This window comes from Dreissena polymorpha, chromosome 9, assembly GCF_020536995.1.
Source record: "Dreissena polymorpha isolate Duluth1 chromosome 9, UMN_Dpol_1.0, whole genome shotgun sequence".
Lineage (NCBI taxonomy): Eukaryota > Metazoa > Mollusca > Bivalvia > Myida > Dreissenidae > Dreissena > Dreissena polymorpha.
In genome coordinates this window covers 104,256,479-104,278,163 of record NC_068363.1, presented here as the reverse complement: position 1 = coordinate 104,278,163, position 21,685 = coordinate 104,256,479, and the positions used below count along the sequence as shown (strand labels likewise).

At 36.3% G+C, this 21,685-nt stretch overlaps 2 protein-coding genes across 11 annotated transcripts; one reads left to right on the top strand and one right to left on the bottom strand.

Moving 5' to 3' along the window:
* The first annotated feature begins 10,883 nt into the window (after positions 1 to 10,883).
* LOC127844729 (uncharacterized) lies at positions 10,884 to 12,298 on the top strand. Of its 8 annotated transcripts, XM_052375169.1 has the most exons (6): positions 10,890 to 10,992; positions 11,047 to 11,154; positions 11,209 to 11,370; positions 11,589 to 11,642; positions 11,697 to 11,750; positions 11,917 to 12,298. In XM_052375169.1, the coding sequence occupies exons 1-6, from the start codon at positions 10,909 to 10,911 to the stop codon at positions 11,941 to 11,943; spliced, it is 489 nt and encodes a 162-aa protein (XP_052231129.1). In that variant the 5' UTR covers positions 10,890 to 10,908; the 3' UTR covers positions 11,944 to 12,298. The 8 variants fall into 8 exon arrangements, 4 of the variants coding, with proteins under 4 accessions (XP_052231129.1, XP_052231133.1, XP_052231131.1 ...); XR_008032876.1 differs by lacking the exon at positions 11,589 to 11,642 and having other exon boundaries at positions 10,884 to 10,992; XR_008032875.1 differs by lacking the exon at positions 11,697 to 11,750 and having other exon boundaries at positions 10,884 to 10,992.
* A 422-nt stretch (positions 12,299 to 12,720) lies between these two features.
* Positions 12,721 to 21,673, bottom strand: LOC127844730 (transmembrane protein 170A-like). Of its 3 annotated transcripts, none has more exons than XM_052375174.1 (4): positions 21,560 to 21,673; positions 17,855 to 18,012; positions 17,034 to 17,204; positions 12,721 to 15,373 (listed from the first exon to the last, which is right to left on the bottom strand). In XM_052375174.1, exons 2-4 carry the CDS (start codon positions 17,943 to 17,945, stop codon positions 15,243 to 15,245), a joined length of 393 nt encoding a protein of 130 aa, XP_052231134.1. In that variant the 5' UTR covers positions 17,946 to 18,012; positions 21,560 to 21,673; the 3' UTR covers positions 12,721 to 15,242. The 3 variants fall into 3 exon arrangements, with proteins under 3 accessions (XP_052231134.1, XP_052231135.1, XP_052231136.1); XM_052375175.1 differs by having other exon boundaries at positions 21,634 to 21,668; XM_052375176.1 differs by lacking the exon at positions 21,560 to 21,673 and adding an exon at positions 21,145 to 21,278.
* Positions 21,674 to 21,685: the final 12 nt, after the last annotated feature.

Below are 21,685 nucleotides of genomic sequence, written 5' to 3'. Positions count from 1 at the left end.
GGTTTCGTGTCCGCTCAATTATTTTGCTATGTATGGTCGGATTAAAATATTACTTGGCATGAGTATTAACCACAAGAGTATATGTGAAATACTCAACAGCCAGATGTTAAGGTCAAACGGTGCTATATAACTTTGACAATAATCAATGTAAATACCAGTGTTTGGTGTCCAATAAATCATTTTGCCGTGCATGGTCCATTTTAATGACAATTGGCATAAGAAAAAAACACAATACATGTTGTTTGATATGTCACGTGAAAGACTCGAGATGCTGATGTCAAGGTCAAGGTAAAAAGGTGCTTTGGAACTTTGACAAAAAAAAAACAATGTAACAATGTGATCATCACAGTGTTTTGTTTCCACTAAATAACTTTGCTAATGTTTGGATTTTTATAATACTTGTCATAACTAATAGCCACAAGTATGATGTGATGCGCAAAAGGCTCAAGGTGCTGATGTGAAGCTCAAACGGTGCTATTGAACTTTCACAAAAAACAATAAAAAATTCTAAGTTTTTCAGTTGTTCGTGAACGCTAAATAACTTCACTATACACAATATAAATGGTTGTCGCGTAAAAGACTCGTAATGCTGATGTCTTCTTTTATTTCATAATCTTTGTAATTGTTATCAAGACATTTCTTTTTCATTTATACCAATACTGTTGTCATGTTATTGGGCGTGCTTTTAAAACTGAGCCACGTATTGCGAAAACGGGTCTTATGTCTGAGGTGATCCGACAAGCCTGCCATTCGACTTTTGAAATTTAAAATTACACAACTTTTGAAACTATAATTAATTTTGATGTTATTGTGTTATATATCATGGGCACAACTCTTAAATTGTATTGCATTATGTCATTATGCTATGTATTATGGGCCGGAGGCCTTGATTTACTCCATTAACTGTTCTGTTCTGTTCTGTCAAGTCCTGAAGATCAAGGTCCAATGGTGTTTTTGCACTGTGACAAACATAACTAATAAGTCCGAATCAACACCGGGGTTCATGTCCGCAAAAAAACACCATACATGGTCGGGATTTTAATAATACTTGGCGAGAGTAATACCCACACGTAAATAATATGTCTCGTGAAAGACGCATGATGATACAGATAAACGTTGCTTTTGAACTTTGACAAAAATCGATGTAAAATTAAATGTCATCATCAAAGTGGTTTTTGTTCACCATATAGCGTCGCTATACATGGTCGTATTTTAATGCTCCTTGATATAAATAACAACCACAGTAGTATTGTGTGTCGCATGTGATAATCGAGGTGCTGATATCAAGATAAAAAAAGTATTTTTATAACGTTGACAATTCAATGAAAAAAAGTTATTACAATGTTTTTGGTTCACGCAGTGATATCGTCATTCTTAACTTGATTTTCAAATTACTTATGTTGCGGTGCCAGGCATCCGTGTATCGTTTTTTTTTCATCTTAATGTAATTAATTGTGATATGTTGTATTTTCTGATCGCACTCATTCACGAATCATCATACTCGCCCTGGGAGAGGCAACGTCGCACATTGCGTATAATTTTTACACTTACACACCTCTAGATTCAAACAAGCGTATTGCAATTATCAGCTTATTTTACAGAACAGTCCATGGGAAAAGCACAAAAACGTAAAAACAGTAGTAACAACTCTAGTAGTAGCAATGGACCAAATCAAAGCGCCGAAGGCACTGAAATAGTTCGCTGTTGTCGTCCTTGATTAGCTTGTGCGCTTTCCACAGGCTCATCAGTGTGCACAGGCTAATCTTGTTTTACATGCATTAAGCACCGTTTTCCCTGAAAGCAGCCGATATGTACAGATTTCAATGATAACCACAAGACTGGCCAATTACATCTTACAAGCTGGTAAATACAGTCACTGCAGTTTAGTAGAACAGACGCTCCTTAGCATATGTCGTCTGCAGTGCAGATAGGCAGCGGTAATCGTTCCTAGCATAGTGAGTTGCGCTTCTTAGCGTTAGCGTAGCTTAGGCTTCCAAGCACATACAGATTGCAAAACATGGTCTGTAAATTCATTCAGCCGCTAACGCGACCAACTAAAAATGAACAGAAGATAGCTGCCAAAAACAAGGGTATTGCAAAAAACAAGGGTATTTCTGGTGGGTCGAATGAGTCAACAAAGAGTGTAGTGAGTGAAATAGGCAGTGTTAATTGCAAAGTGAGTGACGCTATCCATGGTGCTCATTCCGTGTTATTCAGTGACCCTGTCATGGATAACTCGGTGTTCGCACCAAGTGCAGGAGAGGCCGGAAATGGAACAGAGAGACGCATCATATCACAGGTCAGCCACCCACCAACTCTGTAATAAGAGTTTCATAGTATCCATAACACCAAAAAGATGTTGCCCATTTTCTGTTAATGCCCCGCAGCGTATTGTTGCACTCATTCACATGCCTCAGACTGCACGATGGTTTATACTCGCTCGTGGACAGACACCGTTGCGCGTTTGAGGATAAATAGAACTCAAAATAGATATAGCACTTTCTGTACTATGGAAACAATCAAGTCCATTCCGGTAGAGCACAGGTGGTGTGAATGGTCCGAAATGAAATATTTTACGGAATCACACGCCTAGCATATGTCCGATACACCCTGGCCAGGAAATCCCAACTAGATTATGCACATTCTGTGCCATTCACCCGTGCAATTGAAAATAGTACTCCAAATAGATATAACACGTGCGTTGTTTTTGCACCGAGGCGTGTTATGTGAGTTATTTACAAGCCTTTAAATTAACAGTGGTAAATACTGGCAGAGAGCAAGACATCGTTGGACATCGAAGCAAAATGTGTACATATGCATTGCCTTTGCACCATGGTCATGTAATTCCAACTAGATATTGCACATTGCGCGCTACATATACCGCAACATATAACACCAAAAAAGATGTTGCCCATATTCTGTTAATGCCCCGCAGCGTATTGTTGCACTTATTCACATGCCTCAGACTGCACGATTGTTTGTACCCGCTCGTGGACAGACACCGTTGCGCGTTTGAGGATAAATAGAACTCAAAATAGATATAGCACTTTCTGTACTATGGAAACAATCAAGTCCAATCCGATAGAGCACAGGTGGTGTGAATGGTCCGAAATGAAATATTTTACGGAATCACACGCCTAGCATATGTCCGATACACCCTGGTCAGGAAATCCCAACTAGATTATGCACATTCTGTGCCATTCACCCGCGCAATTGAAAATAGTACTCCAAATAGATATTACACGTGCGTTGTTTTTGCGCCAAGGCGTGTTGTGTGAGTTATTTACAAGCCTTTAACTTTACAGTGGTAACTACTGGCAGAGAGCAAGACATCGTTGGACATCGAAGCAAAATATGTACATATGCATTGCCTTTGCACCATGGTTATGTAATTCCAACTAGATATTGCACATTGCGCGCTATATATATCGCAACATATAACACCAAAAAGATGTTGCCCATATTCTGTTAATGCCCCGCAGCGTATTGCTGCACTCATTCACATGCCTCAGACTGCATGATGGTTTATACCCGCTCGTGGACAGACACCGTTGCGCGTTTGAGGATAAATAGAACTCAAAATAGATATAGCACTGTCTGTACAATGGAAAAAATCAAGTCCAATCCGATAGAGCACAGGTGGTGTGAATGGTCCGAAATGAAATATTTTACGGAATCACACGCCTAGCATATGTCCGATACACCCTGGCCAGGAAATCCCAACTAGATTATGCACATTCTGTGCCATTCACCCGTGCAATTGAAAATAGTACTCCAAATAGATATTGCACGTGCGTTGTTTTTGCACCGAGGCGTGTTATGTGAGTTATTTACAAGCCTTTAAATCAACAGTGGTAAATACTGGCAGAGAGCAAGACATCGTTGGACATCGAAGCAAAATGTGTACATATGCATTGCCTTTGCACCATGGTCATGTAATTCCAACTAGATATTGCACATTGCGCGCTACATATACCGCAACATATAACACCAAAAAAGATGTTGCCCATATTCTGTTAATGCCCCGCAGCGTATTGTTGCACTTATTCACATGCCTCAGACTGCACGATGGTTTATACCCGCTCGTGGACAGACACCGTTGCGCGTTTGAGGATAAATAGAACTCAAAATAGATATAGCACTTTATGTACTATGGAAACAATCAAGTCCAATCCGGTAGAGCACAGGTGATGTGAATGGTCCGAAATGAAATATTTTACGGAATCACACTCCTAGCATATGTCCGAACACCCTGGCCAGGAAATCCCAACTAGATTATGCACATTCTGTGCCATTCACCCGTGCAATTGAAAATAGTACTCCAAATAGATATTACACGTGCGTTGTTTTTGCGCCAAGGCGTGTTGTGTGAGTTATTTACAAGCCTTTAACTTTACAGTGGTAAATACTGGCAGAGAGCAAGACATCGTTGGACATCGAAGCAAAATATGTACATATGCATTGCCTTTGCACCATGGTTATGTAATTCCAACTAGATATTGCACATTGCGCGCTATATATATCGCAACATATAACACCAAAAAGATGTTGCCCATATTCTGTTAATGCCCCGCAGCGTATTGCTGCACTCATTCACATGCCTCAGACTGCATGATGGTTTATACCCGCTCGTGGACAGACACCGTTGCGCGTTTGAGGATAAATAGAACTCAAAATAGATATAGCACTTTCTGTACTATGGAAAAAATCAAGTCCAATCCGATAGAGCACAGGTGGTGTGAATGGTCCGAAATGAAATATTTTACGGAATCACACGCCTAGCATATGTCCGATACACCCTGGTCAGGAAATCCCAACTAGATTATGCACATCCTTTGCCATTCACCCGTGCAATTGAAAATAGTACTCCAAATAGATATAACACGTGCGTTGTTTTTTCACCGAGGCGTGTTGTGTGAGTTATTTACAAGCCTTTAAATTAACAGTGGTAAATACTGGCAGAGAGCAAGACATCGTTGGACATCGAAGCAAAATGTGTACATATGCATTGCCTTTGCACCATGGTCATGTAATTCCAACTAGATATTGCACATTGCGCGCTATATATACCGCAGCATATAACACCAAAAAAGATGTTGCCCATATTCTGTTAATGCCCCGCAGCGTATTGTTGCACTTATTCACATGCCTCAGACTGCACGATGGTTTATACCCGCTCGTGGACAGACACCGTTGCGCGTTTGAGGATAAATAGAACTCAAAATAGATATAGCACTTTCTGTACTATGGAAACAATCAAGTCCAATCCGGTAGAGCACAGGTGATGTGAATGGTCCGAAATGAAATATTTTACGGAATCACACGCCTAGCATATGTCCGAACACCCTGGTCAGGAAATCCCAACTAGATTATGCACATTCTGTGCCATTCACCCGCGCAATTGAAAATAGTACTCCAAATAGATATTACACGTGCGTTGTTTTTGCGCCAAGGCGTGTTTTGTGAGTTATTTACAAGCCTTTAACTTTACAGTGGTAAATACTGGCAGAGAGCAAGACATCGTTGGACATCGAAGCAAAATATGTACATATGCATTGCCTTTGCACCATGGTTATGAAATTCCAACTAGATATTGCACATTGCGCGCTATATATATCGCAACATATAACACCAAAAAGATGTTGCCCATATTCTGTTAATGCCCCGCAGCGTATTGTTGCACTCATTCACATGCCTCAGACTGCATGATGGTTTATACCCGCTCGTGGACAGACACCGTTGCGCGTTTGAGGATAAATAGAACTCAAAATAGATATAGCACTTTCTGTACTATGGAAAAAATCAAGTCCAATCCGATAGATCACAGGTGGTGTGAATGGTCCGAAATGAAATATTTTACGGAATCACACGCCTAGCATATGTCCGATACACCCTGGTCAGGAAATCCCAACTAGATTATGCACATTCTGTGCCTTTCACCCGTGCAATTGAAAATAGTACTCCAAATAGATATAACACGTGCGTTGTTTTTGCACCGAGGCGTGTTGTGTGAGTTATTTACAAGCCTTTAAATTAATAGTGGTAAATACTGGCAGAGAGCAAGACATCGTTGGACATCGAAGCAAAATGTGTACATATGCATTGCCTTTGCACCATGGTTATGTAATTCCAACTAGATATTGCACATTGCGCGCTATATATACCGCAACATATAACACCAAAAAAGATGTTGCCCATATTCTGTTAATGCCCCGCAGCGTATTGTTGCACTCATTCACATGCCTCAGACTGCACGATGGTTTATACCCGCTCGTGGACAGACACCGTTGCGCGTTTGAGGATAAATAGAACTCAAAATAGATATAGCACTTTCTGTTCTATGGAAACAATCAAGTCCAATCCGATAGAGCACAGGTGATGTTAATAGTCCGAAATGAAATATTTTACGGAATCACACGCCTAGCATATGTCCGATACACCCTGGCCAGGAAATCCCAACTAGATTATGCACATTCTGTGCCATTCACCCGTGCAATTTAAAATAGTACTCCAAATAGATATAACACGTGCGTTGTTTTAGCGCCAAGGCGTGTTGTGTGAGTTATTTACAAGCCTTTAACTTTACAGTGGTAAATACTGGCAGAGAGCAAGACATCGTTGGACATCGAAGCAAAATATGTACATATGCATTGCCTTTGCACCATGGTTATGTAATTCCAACTAGATATTGCACATTGCGCGCTATATATATCGCAACATATAACACCAAAAAGATGTTGCCCATATTCTGTTAATGCCCCGCAGCGTATTGTTGCACTCATTCACATGCCTCAGACTGCACGATTGTTTGTACCCGCTCGTGGACAGACACCGTTGCGCGTTTGAGGATAAATAGAACTCAAAATAGATATAGCACTTTCTGTACTATGGAAAAAATCAAGTCCAGTCCGATAGAGCACAGGTGGTGTGAATGGTCCGAAATGAAATATTTTACGGAATCACACGCCTAGCATATGTCCGATACACCCTTGTCAGGAAATCCCAACTAGATTATGCACATTCTGTGCCTTTCACCCGTGCAATTGACAATAGTACTCCAAATAGATATTACACGTGCGTTGTTTTTGCGCCGAGGCGTGTTGTGTGAGTTATTTACAAGCCTTTAACTTTACAGTGGTAAATACTGGCAGAGGGTAAGACATCGTTGCACATCGTTGGTCATGTAACTCCAACTAGATATTGCACATTGCGCTATCGGAAAATATAACACCACAAGATGTTGCACATATTCTGCTAATGCCCCGTTGTGTATTGTTGCACTCAATCACATGCCTCAGACTTGACAATGGATTATACCCGCTAGGGGACAGACAACGTTGCGCGTTTTAGTATAATTTATACACATATATTGCCATAAACGCTGTTCAATTATTTCCAAAAAGTGCACGATTCATGGTTTCGGCACATATAACTCCAAATAGACATGGCGCATGTGTTGTTTTTGCTCTGAAGCGCATTGTATAGCTCCTTCACATAACTTTAACTTGACAAAGGTTGACTCTCGCTCAAAGAAATACAATGTTGCATATCTCAGTAGAATTTATTCACAATCATATTGCGCGCTATCGAATAATATAGCACCACATATTTGTTACATGCTCCGTAGTGTATCGTTGCACTCTTCCACACGCCTTATACTTGACAACGTATGATACTCGCTCGGAAAAAAAAACGTTTAACGTCTGAGTATAATTTATACACATTTATTATATATTTTTACAAATTCGCTAACGGAAATCATATCCTTCTGCTAACGTTAACCGGTAATTAAGCGTCCATAGACCGTTTGTACCTGTGGCCTTCTCGACTCGTGTTTGAAGCAAACGCAAAATAATTCCCGTAATAGATTAAAAACTTGAGATTAAAATTTTTAAACGCATACATATGGTAACTAATTTTATCATAATATCTGATTTTTAATAAGAATCCTTCATCCGTATACAATATCTTTGTAAACAATATTTATTGTATCAATCCTCATTTGATTGACGTGTAATATCTATTGGTACCGTTATTTGTGTCATATCTATATTGAATACAATGACACCCATTATACCCTGTCAGTTTGATGGTGCTAATAGCATACGAGTTTAAAAGGTATGACGCTTGATGTGCCCCCAATCTGAACGCATCGGTCAGTGGGCTACACCACACCGTCTCTCTGATGTACGAAGGCGGTCGTCATATTGGATTTGGAACTATTTTTGAAAACAAGATGGCGCCCCCCTCTGTTCAAACGCCTCGTAAAGAGGAGAAATTAAAATGTGTGTTTTTTAGCTCGTCTGTTTCAAGATTACATTCTTTATAAGTAATAATTTTATGTAGATCTGTGAATTCCCATAACATACTTACAAACTTGTTAAAATTAAAAAATGCCAGTATTGACGGTGAGTTAATTCAAAAAATTAAATCGACTGTTTTTGTTATATTTTGTGACCAATGTTACAGATTATGTACCAGTCCTTTTATGTACCACTTTGAAACTTTACGTACCACCTATATATTGTGTAGGTGTTATGGTCCATTCATTCATAGCAGTATGAATGGGTACTATTTACCTGTGCAAACAACTTTGAAAGTTTGATTGATTTGACTCAATTGTTGATTGAGTCAAATTTGAGTTAATCACCCATTATTGCTGCTTCTATACTATATGCTATACACCCGAGAGACGATCGCCGTTATGGCGGAATTGTCCGAGGATTCCCGATTGGATGTGCCCTTCATATTCATATGTGCACCGAAGCCGAACATACCGGTAGATTGGTGACCCCAAAAGCTTCGTCCTCAGGTGAGTTATGAATAAATGAATGCATAAATGAATGAATGAAGTCAAAATACTTACCTAACGAGTTTAACATGTGGGACACTTTGTCAAAGGCGTATGAAGATTCAGAATATTTTAGTCGGCGGCGATGTCGTTGCGGGAGGGTTTTTTCATCCCGACATTTGTTCGAAGCCAAATTAAATGATATAGAAATTTCACACCAGTAGGCCCAGATAAATAACTGGAATGTTCGCATTTATTAAAAATACCCACAGTAAGCAAAACAGAAAACGTACTGTCTTTTCTTCAAAACATGTCCAATTATTATCCGGAAGAATGGTTGATAATTGTTGTTGCATAAAGGCAATAGCCACGTTGCATGCTCACTGTCATCACATGAAAATCCTACCAGATTAGGTAGGATTTTATAATTTTTTGTTTAAGTATTATATTATGAAAAGTAGTATCATTTTCTTTAATAAATTGAAAGTAGTGTGTAAGTTTAGGTGTATTGTGAAAAATTAATTACCTTAATTAAGAAAAGTAAGAAAAACAACGGAAGATTTATTGTACTACGTGGCTCGGTTATCATCACGTGGTTGGTTATGAAGGCATGGATTAAATTCTGCTAGGCTGGTTCCAGTTATTAAATATCTGCGTGGAGGTTGGCATAAAGGACGCACACTATTTTCTCTAGAACGTGGAGGTATCGGCTCTTTGATTAGAATAACATACGGTTATAAAGTGGAAATGCCAACATCGCTGCCTAATTTAGTTTTACTACCACTGCGCGAAAAATGAATTTATTGGTAGGCCTGCAAGAAACGTATTGCATGTAAAATATTTTTTCATTTGCAACTTAAAATCAAGATTTGAAACAAGAAAAAAGTCAACATAAAGACCATATACCGATGTATTATGTTGATTTGCCAACTTTGTCACATTAGTACTCGTTGATTCTCTGAACAAATTTTTAAGTAAAAACGTAAGATAGGGGATAATAACGTGACAAACAAGATGGCGACGTCCATGCCGAGACAGTTATTTTTCGCCGTTTTATACCCCTGATTACTTGTATTAGGGTTTAAATGCCGCTCACTTTCCAAAAAATTCGCAGCGATAAATTGTTGATGTCGTCTGTCGCGTTCCATGCATGAAAAGCGTGCACTTTACAACAGACCCGGTGCTTTAACTTACGAAAGACGTGCAACTCAGTACATGTAGTATTTTATTGTAACCCAGCAAGAAACAACCCAAGCCACACTGGGAATTGAATCCGGGATCTCCCGGTGCCTAATCAGGCAGACACTCTACCGCGTCGCTATAAAAGCTACCTCGTATAGCAAGGCAGTATAAGTTCTCCTTATATACCGAACCTTGCTACATACACACGTACACCCCCTTAATTTGAGAAATTCTTCCATGAATTTCCTCATGCCACGTCTGAGGGATGTGTGACACACATGTAGTTTTTTTAACGTTGGGCGCCAATCTAACCCAACCAGAAAATTCCCAGGCCATACAAGGGATCGAACCCAGGACGTCTGGGTTCCTAATCAGGCAGACACTCTACCGCGTCGCTATAGCAGCTAGCTCATATTGCACCGAACCCTGCTACATTATTATGAACAATTGAAATCGGAATTAAGTACACGATTGAAAAGTATTGACTCATTGAAGCTAAAACATTAAAAAGTCGAAATCCATGTCATGTGAAAGTAATCCTATATACATTCAAAGAGCGAACAACTTCAGTGCCATCAGCGCTTTGATAAACTTCATTTGCATGTTTGAATAAAGAATAAGTCAGTAAAACAATCGCGACATTAGTCATAACTCTTAGAATTTTATTGGCAATCACTTTCAAAAACGAATTCCAATTAACATCAAGGCAGTAATTTTTTTAAAGATATCTCTTGTTTCAACTGATTCAGGTAATTCCGTGTTAAAACATGGTTTAAGTGGCCTCCATCACGCATACATGTAAGAAACGATTAAGATATACACATTTACACAAATTGCAATGATCACATGCCCACGGACGCTGAGTGTATATTTCAAAGTTTTAAGGTCCTTCCACGCCTGCATTTGATAAGGTCACAGAGGGAATCACAGCACTAATGCCTAATAACTTACTAGACTCATTAAAGGTCACAGAGGGAATCACAGCACTAATGCCTAATAACTTACTAGACTCATTAAAGGTCACAGAGGGAATCACAGCACTAATGCCTAATAACTTACTAGTATCATTAAAGGTCACAGAGGGAATCACAGCACTAATGCCTAATAACTTACTAGACTCATTAAAGGTCACAGAGGGAATCACAGCACTAATGCCTAATAACTTACTAGACTCATTAAAGGTCACAGAGGGAATCACAGCACTAATGCCTAATAACTTACTAGTATCATTAAAGGTCACAGAGGGAATCACAGCACTAATGCCTAATAACTTACTAGACTCATTAAAGGTCACAGAGGGAATCACAGCACTAATGCCTAATAACTTACTAGACTCATTAAAGGTCACAGAGGGAATCACAGCACTAATGCCTAATAACTTACTAGACTCATTAAAGGTCACAGAGGGAATCACAGCACTAATGCTTAATAACTTACTAGACTCATTAAAGGTCACAGAGGGAATCACAGCACTAATGCCTAATAACTTACTAGTATCATTAAAGGTCACAGAGGGAATCACAGCACTATAATGCCTAATAACTTACTAGACTCATTAAAGGTCACAGAGGGAATCACAGTACTAATGCCTAATAACTTACTAGACTCATTAAAGGTCACAGAGGGAATCACAGCACTAATGCCTAATAACTTACTAGACTCATTAAAGGTCAAAGAGGGAATCACAGCACTTATGCCTAATAACTTACTAGACTCATTAAAGGTCACAGAGGGAATCACAGCACTAATGCCTAATAACTTACTAGACTCATTAAAGGTCACAGAGGGAATCACAGCACTATAATGCCTAATAACTTACTAGACTCATTAAAGGTCACAGAGGGAATCACAGCACTATAATGCCTAATAACTTACTAGACTCATTAAAGGTCACAGAGGGAATCACAGTACTAATGCCTAATAACTTACTAGACCCATTAAAGCTGGAACTAACTGTGAATCATAATTAAAATCTAGTTAACATAGTTAAGTATGTATTATGATTTACATACACATTAATGATTTGAGAATAACACAACATGAGCATTTATTGTATAACAATCATTTTGTACTTGAGACGTTCCATAACATAAACCTGTTTTAAGGACTTGACTTTCACTAGTGTTTTCATACATGGATATTATTGCATTTGTTTTTCGAATTGCATAGTAATATAAACTGTTATGCTTATGAGCTTCATCTTTCTATGACAACATGAGTTATACGAACCCATAAAAACATGGTTTTAAAGTGGCGTTTCCTTATTGCCTGCGCTGATGTCATTAACACAGGGATTGTTATTAGTCATGGAACTGTTCACTTACACATTTGCAGCAAAACATAACATCTTAAATATGATGAATATAAAATGAAATAAAATTACAAATATATACATATCGGCAAGTCAGGCAGGTTATCAATACCGATTTTACTTTGCAGCCTTATATAACAAATAAACTGAAATGCTCAATCCCGAGTATTTTTAAGCAATATTTTTGAACTGCAATCATTATTTAAAACGGAAAACGTTACAATTCCATGTGGTATTCATGAGTTTGATGCGAAATCAAAACATTCACACCGCAAAATGACAGTAACGGTTAAAAAAGTTAGTTGTTATAACTTACACAACCAACCCTACCACAATTATCTAGTGTGTGTTAAATAGAGAATAATTCTGCTTGACATTGCATATTCTTATTCAAGTAGGATAGCCTGTGTATGTCAAAGAAAACAAAAACAAGCAATTATTTTTTAAGATGTTTATAGCAGAAACAAACAACATTTTTTGGCTTTATAAATAACTTCAACTTAAACAAAAACCTTGATATTACATGATAGGTTGTGTGCATTCATGCATAAGCATATAAAACAACTGAAACAAATGAGTTATTAAATTCAATTAAATTATGTTCTTTATTTATTTTTCATTTGGTTTATTTAATGTCTCGGAAAAAACAGGTCAATTTTATAAGAATTTACCAATTTGTATGCAAACTTATAAAATAAAACTTATACGTATTAATGTAACCTTGTTTACAAACAAGCATTTTGTAACTTTCACACTTTTTTCTCAAACAAATTGATTATTTTTTACCCCTATTATGATGCATATGGTATAAAGGAACAAACTTCAAAATGTAATAAGTATCATAATTATGACGTTTTTTTTATATGATTTGACTTTAACATTTACAAAGACTTTGCAAACCATGTCACAAACATGCAAAAATAAATATAGACCACCACTATACATGGTATTTGTATGTTGCTTTTTTTCAAAATGAATACATACTTTTTAACGCAATATTCATCCGTCACCACCACAGTAAACCTTCTTTGACTCCGAAAAATTTAAAAACACAGGGTCATTAAATGTTGTTGCCCGATTTAAAAAAAAAACACAACAACATTGAAATCCCTGACAAATACTCTTTGTTTAAGTGCTAAATTCTTATTTGAGATGCGCTTTTGAAAAAGGAGGCTTAATGCATGTGCGGACTGCACGGGCTCATCGGGTAGTGAAGTACGACCCTTTAGGCACATACATAAAACACCATTTTCCCAGAACAAGGCTCCTATAAGAATGTAATTGAGTGACACAATCTCATATCTTTACCAAGGAATTCTTGAACAGATATCATGCGACAAAGGTCAAGAGTATCATCACTGCTTATTTGCAAAGAAACATTTATTGTTCATTAATAAACAAGTCAGCAGTATCTTGTACTGTCTCACAAAAATTTACCTTTATTTATTATTGCACATTATGTGAGCCGCGTCATGCAAAAATGGGTCTCTTGCCATCTGTGGCTAGTGTAGCTTCAAACCAGCTATGCAATTCTCTAATGACACCACAAAGCCTTGCATGACAACATACTGAAAAAGAAAGTTCCTGACCCCACTGTTCTAACACACAGGCTGGTCTGGAGCTACGTTGGCTACATTTATCATTATAAGACCAATTTTTTGCCCGACTATGTTCATATTAAAGCTGCCCTTTCCACATTAAATAACACAACATGCCAACCTCCGATACATCCAGCAATTCTGAAAATCAGTTTGGCTGATCAAGTCTCATGCTTTCTGTGTACATTGCCACTTACAGAACATGAATTCATATTATTGCCTGTAGACAAAACAATCTCAGAATTTATTATTGCCAAAGTGGAAACCTCCAATAAAAATCAACTCTGACAAATGTTCCATCGTATTAACTGTGAGTATTAATAGTGTATTAGTCTGTATCACTATGTATGTTTAGTCATACTTTAATCACACCTTACAAAGGCTTCATATTGTGGACATTCAGTTCTGATATCAGACCTGATCATCTTGGCTGAACAGAGATTCTGGCACATAGCATTAATTCTAAAACACTTTTCTGTTCATCTACTAAACCTGATGTTTGGAATGCGCTTTAAAGGGATCTTTTCACGCTTTGGTAAATTGACAAAATTGAAAAAAGTTGTTTCAGATTCGTAAGTTTTCGTTTTAGTTATGATATTTGTGAGGAAACAGTAATACTGAACATTAACCATGCTCTAATATAACCATTATATGCATCTTTTTACGATTTTAAAACCTAAAAATTATAAAGCGTTGCAACGCGAAACGATCGAATAATTTGGAGAGTTCTGTTTTTGTCGTTAAATTTTGTGAAACTACGAAGGTTGCTTATATATGGTATAAAATACATCAACAATGTGTACTCGGCGGAATAGCTCAGTAGGCTAAAGCGTTTTTACTTCAGGACTCTAGCAGGACTCCAGGGGTCACTGGTTCGAAACCTGCTCCGGGCAATGTTCTTTTCCTTTTTTTATTTTTTTTCTTGATTTTTTACTGGAGCTTTTATGATCCAATGTTTACATTTATCAATATAAAGCATTTAATGAATAAGTTTAAAAAATGCCAAAATCTGTGAAAAGGCCCCTTTAAATTTTTCTGCCATTTCTTTACACTTGCTATGAGAATTTTTAACTCTTTCAGTGCTGGAACCAAATTTTGAAGGCCTTTGCAAACAGTTGGGATCCAGATGAGATGCCACAGAACGTGGCGTCTCATTAAGATCCAAACTGTTTGCTATTCTGATAGTATTTTTTTTAAATAGCTCTAATTGAAGAAAATGCTAATTTTAGAAATTCAGCAGCAGACAATACATATCCCAGCATGCAAAGGGTTAATGTTATATTTGTCACTTTTTCAAGCAATAGTTCACAGCTGTTCTGGTAATAAAACCTCTCCATGTCCTGTTTATGTATGAATGTGATCATAATGTAGCCAGCACTCTGGTAAATGAGAATATGATCCCTATAATTGTCTGCCCAAGCCCCCATAAGAGGGCATAAAATGGGGCCATTTCTACGTCTGAGGCGCGATAGAACCCAGCTATGGCCGCACCTAAAATAAAATAAATTAATACATCGTATTAATTTGGGAATAAAGATATATAAAGACATAACGATAACCAAGATTTTACAAACTCTGATGACCCAAAGACTAGTCAGATTAAAAGGAAATGCTTCCACCAAAAATGTATTTCAGTACATACACAAAACTTGAAAAAAAAGAAACAATCTGCACATAATCAGTGAAAAAAAAAAAAAATATTCAGCCGAAATTCCTTCCTTTACAATTGCCTGTACATGACAGTTCTTTGGCTGTAACAGTTTGTGGAAAATCAACCAAACTAATTAATAAGAGTTTGAAACACAATACTTTGCGGAAGATATCTGAAGTGGAAAAAGTTTGTTTTTTTTAAACGACCCAGGGCCATAACTCGGCCAAAACTGGTTGCATTAAACCTTTCTTTCTTAAGGTTCATTTACAATTTTAAGTCCTTTAGCTGTAAAAGTTAAACAAAATCTAGCAAGCAATTTACGCGGTGTTAACTCATTCTGTTAAAACTGGTAACCGCCAAAATTCCTTTCTCCACACTTATCTACATAATGAGGTCATTCAGCTTTAAAGTGACCTTTCACAGATTTTGGCATATATTGAAGTTTGTCATTAAATGCTTAAAATTAATAAATGTAAACATTTGAACTAAAAAGATACAGCAAAAAACATGAATAAATTAAAGAAAGAAAAGAAAGGTATTCTCAACTGGGCTCGAACCACTGAACCTTGGAGTAAAAGTCTAACACTTAAACCACTCCAGAGATTTTCCTAGCCTTTTGGGATTTTTTAAATCCATAAAATGGCAAATTTGGGTATGTTTTATCAACAAAATGGACAAAATTGGGATTTTTTTCAACAAAATATTGACACATCAGGCCTTTTCCTGGCCATTTTTGGAAAAATCATATAAATTGTAGTTATATACTTTGTTGCATTTTTAAGAAATAAAATTGAGGTATAATTATGGCAAGCGAAGTGCACATTATTGTCTTAAACCACGGTTTAACAGTTAACTATATAGTTAGGAGACTTTGAACCCGGATTCGAAGCGCCTTTTGCACATTAATTCCTTAAACCGGGTTCAATGTGCTTAATGCCTTACACATATGGGGGCATGAGAACATAATTTTGTTCGAAAAAAACAGCACTGTAAGTACATGCAGACCTGGTGACCATTTTTTATCTTAACAGATCAACACTGAACATACGATTATTGGTGCTTCTAAAAATGTACAAATGTAAATGAATTAGTTTTTGCCTAGAAAACATTAAGCATTTAAAAGTTACATCGCTCTTACTTTAGAAACTTGCTTAAAACTGTTCTAAATTTTAATTAAAGCTTTTAAATTCATCATTTATAATTCCTCAACTTTTTATCTGTTTTCAATGAATTCTTAACAATCAATCAACTCTCTGTAAAAACAGGGTTTAATGCATGTGTGTAAAGTGTCGTCCCAGATTAGCCTGTGCAATCCGCAAAATTTATTTTATTTTTCGTTAAATGGACTCTTCTTAATGAAAATCCAATTGAGGCAGAAAGTGTCATCCCTTATTAGCCTGTGCGGACTGCACAGGCTGGGTGGACACTTTAATTTTATGCACATGCATTAAACCCCCTTTCCACAAGCTCAATTATGATAATGGGTTAGGTTGCACTTACTATTTACGACTCCAAGTGTCAATGGGGAGATCACTCCAACCAGAAATATGACGAGGGGAATCCATCTGCCCAGCTTGTGCTTCCGCAGACGACAAAAGGCAATCAGAGTAGCGATAATGTGTACAAACATGGAGGAAAACAGCGCCCAAAGAAACACCTGGTACCATATTTCTACAATACAACAAGAGGTCATATAAGGAAGGTAAGGCTGGCATCACCTTTTGAAAAACTGGAAGTGTGAACTTTCTGACTTCTGATTTGGAACTTTTGCTTATTCGTTTTGTGGCAATTGTTTTAACTGGACTGCGTAATTTTGTTCAGTATTTCAAAAATCAGAATAAATTTTGGATTACAGGTACATGTAGATGTCTGTTCTTTGTAATAAGCTGCCTTGTATATGGTAAATAATTCAGTTAGAATTTAATGTTTAAATATATCAATTAATTGTTTGATTATGTTTTGTTTTGTTCACTCCTACATGATGGAACTTTCATGGCTGAAATTTTGAAGTTGGTTCATATTCATGGTTTCAATTTAACCCCCTGTAAAAAAAGACTGGGATAAAATTTAACCTAAAATAAAAGCCTTACAAAGGTGAAAGGTTGCTTATCTGAGACACAGATTTTTAACCATATGATATATTTTTTTAACAAGATGGAGTGTCATTCTTCAGATTTAGTAATTATGTACCCATGCCTCCAGACAATTTAATTTATATAACATGAAAGTTATTAAGAAATCCAAATTAAATAACAATGGAATATTATACACTAAAATGTTACCTTAATCATGAAATCACCTAATTCACATGTTACTTTTACCTCCAAAACTGTTCAAAGGGTCGCTGGGTTTCAACCCTATCACATTAAATATAGAATCCAGCTCATCAGATTTGAAATCTTCTTCTGCCATGGCTGATGTCAACTGTCATACATGTTAACATCATGGTTAAACAGGTCAGAACCTCTTCGAAGAAAACCTTAAAAAGGAACAAGGATTTTGTACACCATGCATGCAAATAGCACAAGTTGTATCTACATTCACACCTTTAACTCGGAGGTGGTGAATTTATCGCCTCATATACTTGTCACATAAATTAGAGATCGAAAGCGGTCGTTAAAATAAGAAACTACGCGAAAATAGCAAATGTAAGTTTTGCAACGGACACGCTATAGCAAACGAGTGTCACTTTTTACTTGTTTGTCCTCTAGATAGAGAAATTAGAAAGGAACATTTAAAACAATATTTTCAAAGGTGGCCAACGTTAAACAAATTTGACATTCTAATGCAGTCGGCTAATAAAAAAGACATTATAAACTTTGCTTAATATATATTTTTAATGCAAATGAAATGCGTAATAAAATAGACAATCAGTTATAATTTTTAATAATATCACATAGAATAAAGCATTTTTATTTCTTTCGGTTTAAGTCTTTCGAATTTAATGTAGCTAGTTTTATATCGGCAAAAGTTAAGAAACTATTTTAAATGCGCAAGTAATCATCAATAGGTGCCAATAAGTGTCATTTTACACCATATGTGGGCGTTCTACTAATCCGTTATCAAAACAGATGCCGCAAACTGTGAATGACCCTTGACACTTGGATACCCGGTCTGATTAGCGAGTATTTTTTTGTACATGCAAATTCTTTCAACTTCTTATATTTTAAAATTGCAAAACAAATAGTTTAAGAGGAAATTAATAATATATTATGATATATTATGTACTAAATTATATATGCTTAATATATTAAATATTTGTCTTTTAGCAGTCACTAATCCGTTGGGTATATTTTATTTTATCTATTTTATTGTTTTATATAGTAATCAAGAATAAGTTGTACACTATATATTGTGTATGCTACTTTTTGACGACATTGACTATGTTATACGATTATAACAATGCTCATACCACAACACTCACACAATATCAACACACAATAAATTAATACTCGTGAAGAAATTCGTATAATTTACACGATTAAAAAACACTGTATTTCAAACGCCAAATAAAGTCTGGTATACTTTCCAATATAATGAATAAAACAAAGCAACTACTATAGACAGCTTTGACACATGAACGGGTTATATATTTCTCAATAATTCTGGATCTTGTATATATTAGGCCGCAACGTAAGTTTACAACACCTTCATTACTCATTTGTTACACTTTTAGATGCAAATAGAAAGTTCAGAGAAAAATAAAATTTTCTTAAACGGATAATTCCTACGTGCTAATTGGCGATAATTATGCCGACTTTGATTATACAATTTACGGCTTTATTATTAAAAAACTGAAACATCTATTACTCAAGGAAAAATATTGTGACTAACGAACAATTCATACTGTATGCGATACGTGTGTAATTCGCGATATTTTTACCGACTTTTATTATAAAATTATTGGTTTTTTAAGTAGACTAATATAAAAGTTATGATTATTTAATATATTTGACAATTACATTCAGCATAACTATTAAATGATAATACAAAATAATGCATGGCCTTTCTGGTATACTATGAGGCCTTTTTGGTTCACTTATGCGGCCTTTTTGGTGCGGCCTTTTTGGGAAGGCCTTTTTGGTAAACGGCCTTTCTGGTACAATACCTAGTAGCATAGCACAACTAGAAGACTGTAACCTAATGTTATTCCTAAATCAGTCAGTATAATTAACACAACCAAAGGATTCAAAATGAGGGACACTGAAAACCATCAATTTACTCTATGGTACATCACAATAATGCCACAAGTACTATTAGACATTACAAGTTTAACAGCCAAATTATTGGACATATTAAGTTAGAAACAAACAAAACTGACTTACTGCAGAATATGTGTCAACTGTTAACAATGTTTTTGAACAATCTGAAGTAAATAAATAAAATGCAAGCAAGAATGACATTTTTAAACACAATATAAGGTAACTTAAGGCAACAGTGTTGTAAATTAAACTATGTGATTTATCTCCTTTGTTAACAAAACAGAATAGAGGATACAGTACTGGTAAGTATCAAAATACTTCGCGCTTTAACGTTTGTACATGTATGTCAACATTAATAGTATTGGTAGATCAATTCCAGACAAATTAATGGAGAAAGAGACAATCACACATTCCTTCCCTTGTCTGTCAGACTAGCAGATTATTGTTTGAGTTGTCTGGACTAATATTTTGCTTATCCTGACAATCTGACTATCGTGTAAGCAGTGTTCTCCAGACAAATTTTAGTAGCCAGTTATAATGTCAAAGTAGCCTGCCATTGAGCAATAAAACAGCTGTATTTGCACCATTCCAATTGATATTTTGGGGGAACGTAGCCGGCAAGCGGCATCTAGGTTGATTGTAATGGGTGAGTGACGGTGAGATCGCCTGCTGTTGGTGCATTCAAGAAGAACTAGAAAGAGATAGTTGCAATAATACATACAACTCCCAGCTATTGACCCTCCGAGCTGTACGTATGTACTCATAAAAGTTCAGAGCATTCAAGAAGAACTAGGAAAAAAAGAGTGACATTCTCAAACTTAACCTGAAATAATTCAATATACTGCTAAATATTTTCTGAAGTTTGGAAGCATTAAAACCAAAACTCGTTGAGTAGCAGAGGACACATTGCTTAGTGTCACAGGGATGTTTTATAAGGGCAACAAAGTCCTGGTGTAGGTTCTTAATGATATTATTTTGTACTGTATAAAACGGGCCTTAATAAAGATATAACATCGATTTAGAAATATATAAAACATCTAACATTAACACACAATACAAAGATTAGCGTATCAATATCACAATGAAACTTAATGGGACGCGCTGCGGAAAACAATGCATATACATTAATAATATAAAGAATAATATAAAATAGCTTACCGCAGTGTCCTCTTAATTAATTATTATAACTATGCTTTATAGTAATTATAAAAAGCACTAGAGTCTATTTCTCTAACCCTCTTAACATAAACTTATGAAAGTTCTGAAGGGTTGTGAGGGACAAAGGAATTTGGCGGGGAAGGAAGAAAATGGTGAACGAACAACCCAATGAGAATCTTTCTCTCAATCTTTCTTTCATTCGAACATAACACATAAAAAACGATTGGACGTAAACGTTAAACAGTGCTCACACGAAAGCATGTGCGGTAGTTGGATAGCCTTGGCCAACTTCGTAGATATACATTGTTTAATGTATTAATCCAAAGTATTCTGATTCACTCAACAACAGCAGACGACACAATGACAAACCACCTGTGACAAAGATAGGACAGACGGAAAAGTCTGCGCATGGGCGATGACAATTATACGTTTGCGTGTACTTTATCGAAAGAACGGCGCATGCAAATTCAATATAGCTAAAAACTGACATATAAAAAATGTCAAATTGTGACACTTAGTATGAATTAGTGATTTTAAGAGTTATAATGAAATCCGTGTGCTGTGTTAAATATCTTAAAATTTGCAGTTGAATAAGTTTTTCACAGTGTACGTCAAAAACACACTACTGTACCATCTTACATAGAGAACGTCACATTCTTAACTTACCTTTGAACTATGAATTTTAATAAATTAACAAAATATATGGAAACTAAAACCAATGGTAAATCAAGAAAATATACCGATAACTGCTAAAACTTGTTGTTGTTTTTTAAAGCTAATTTGACAACAAAA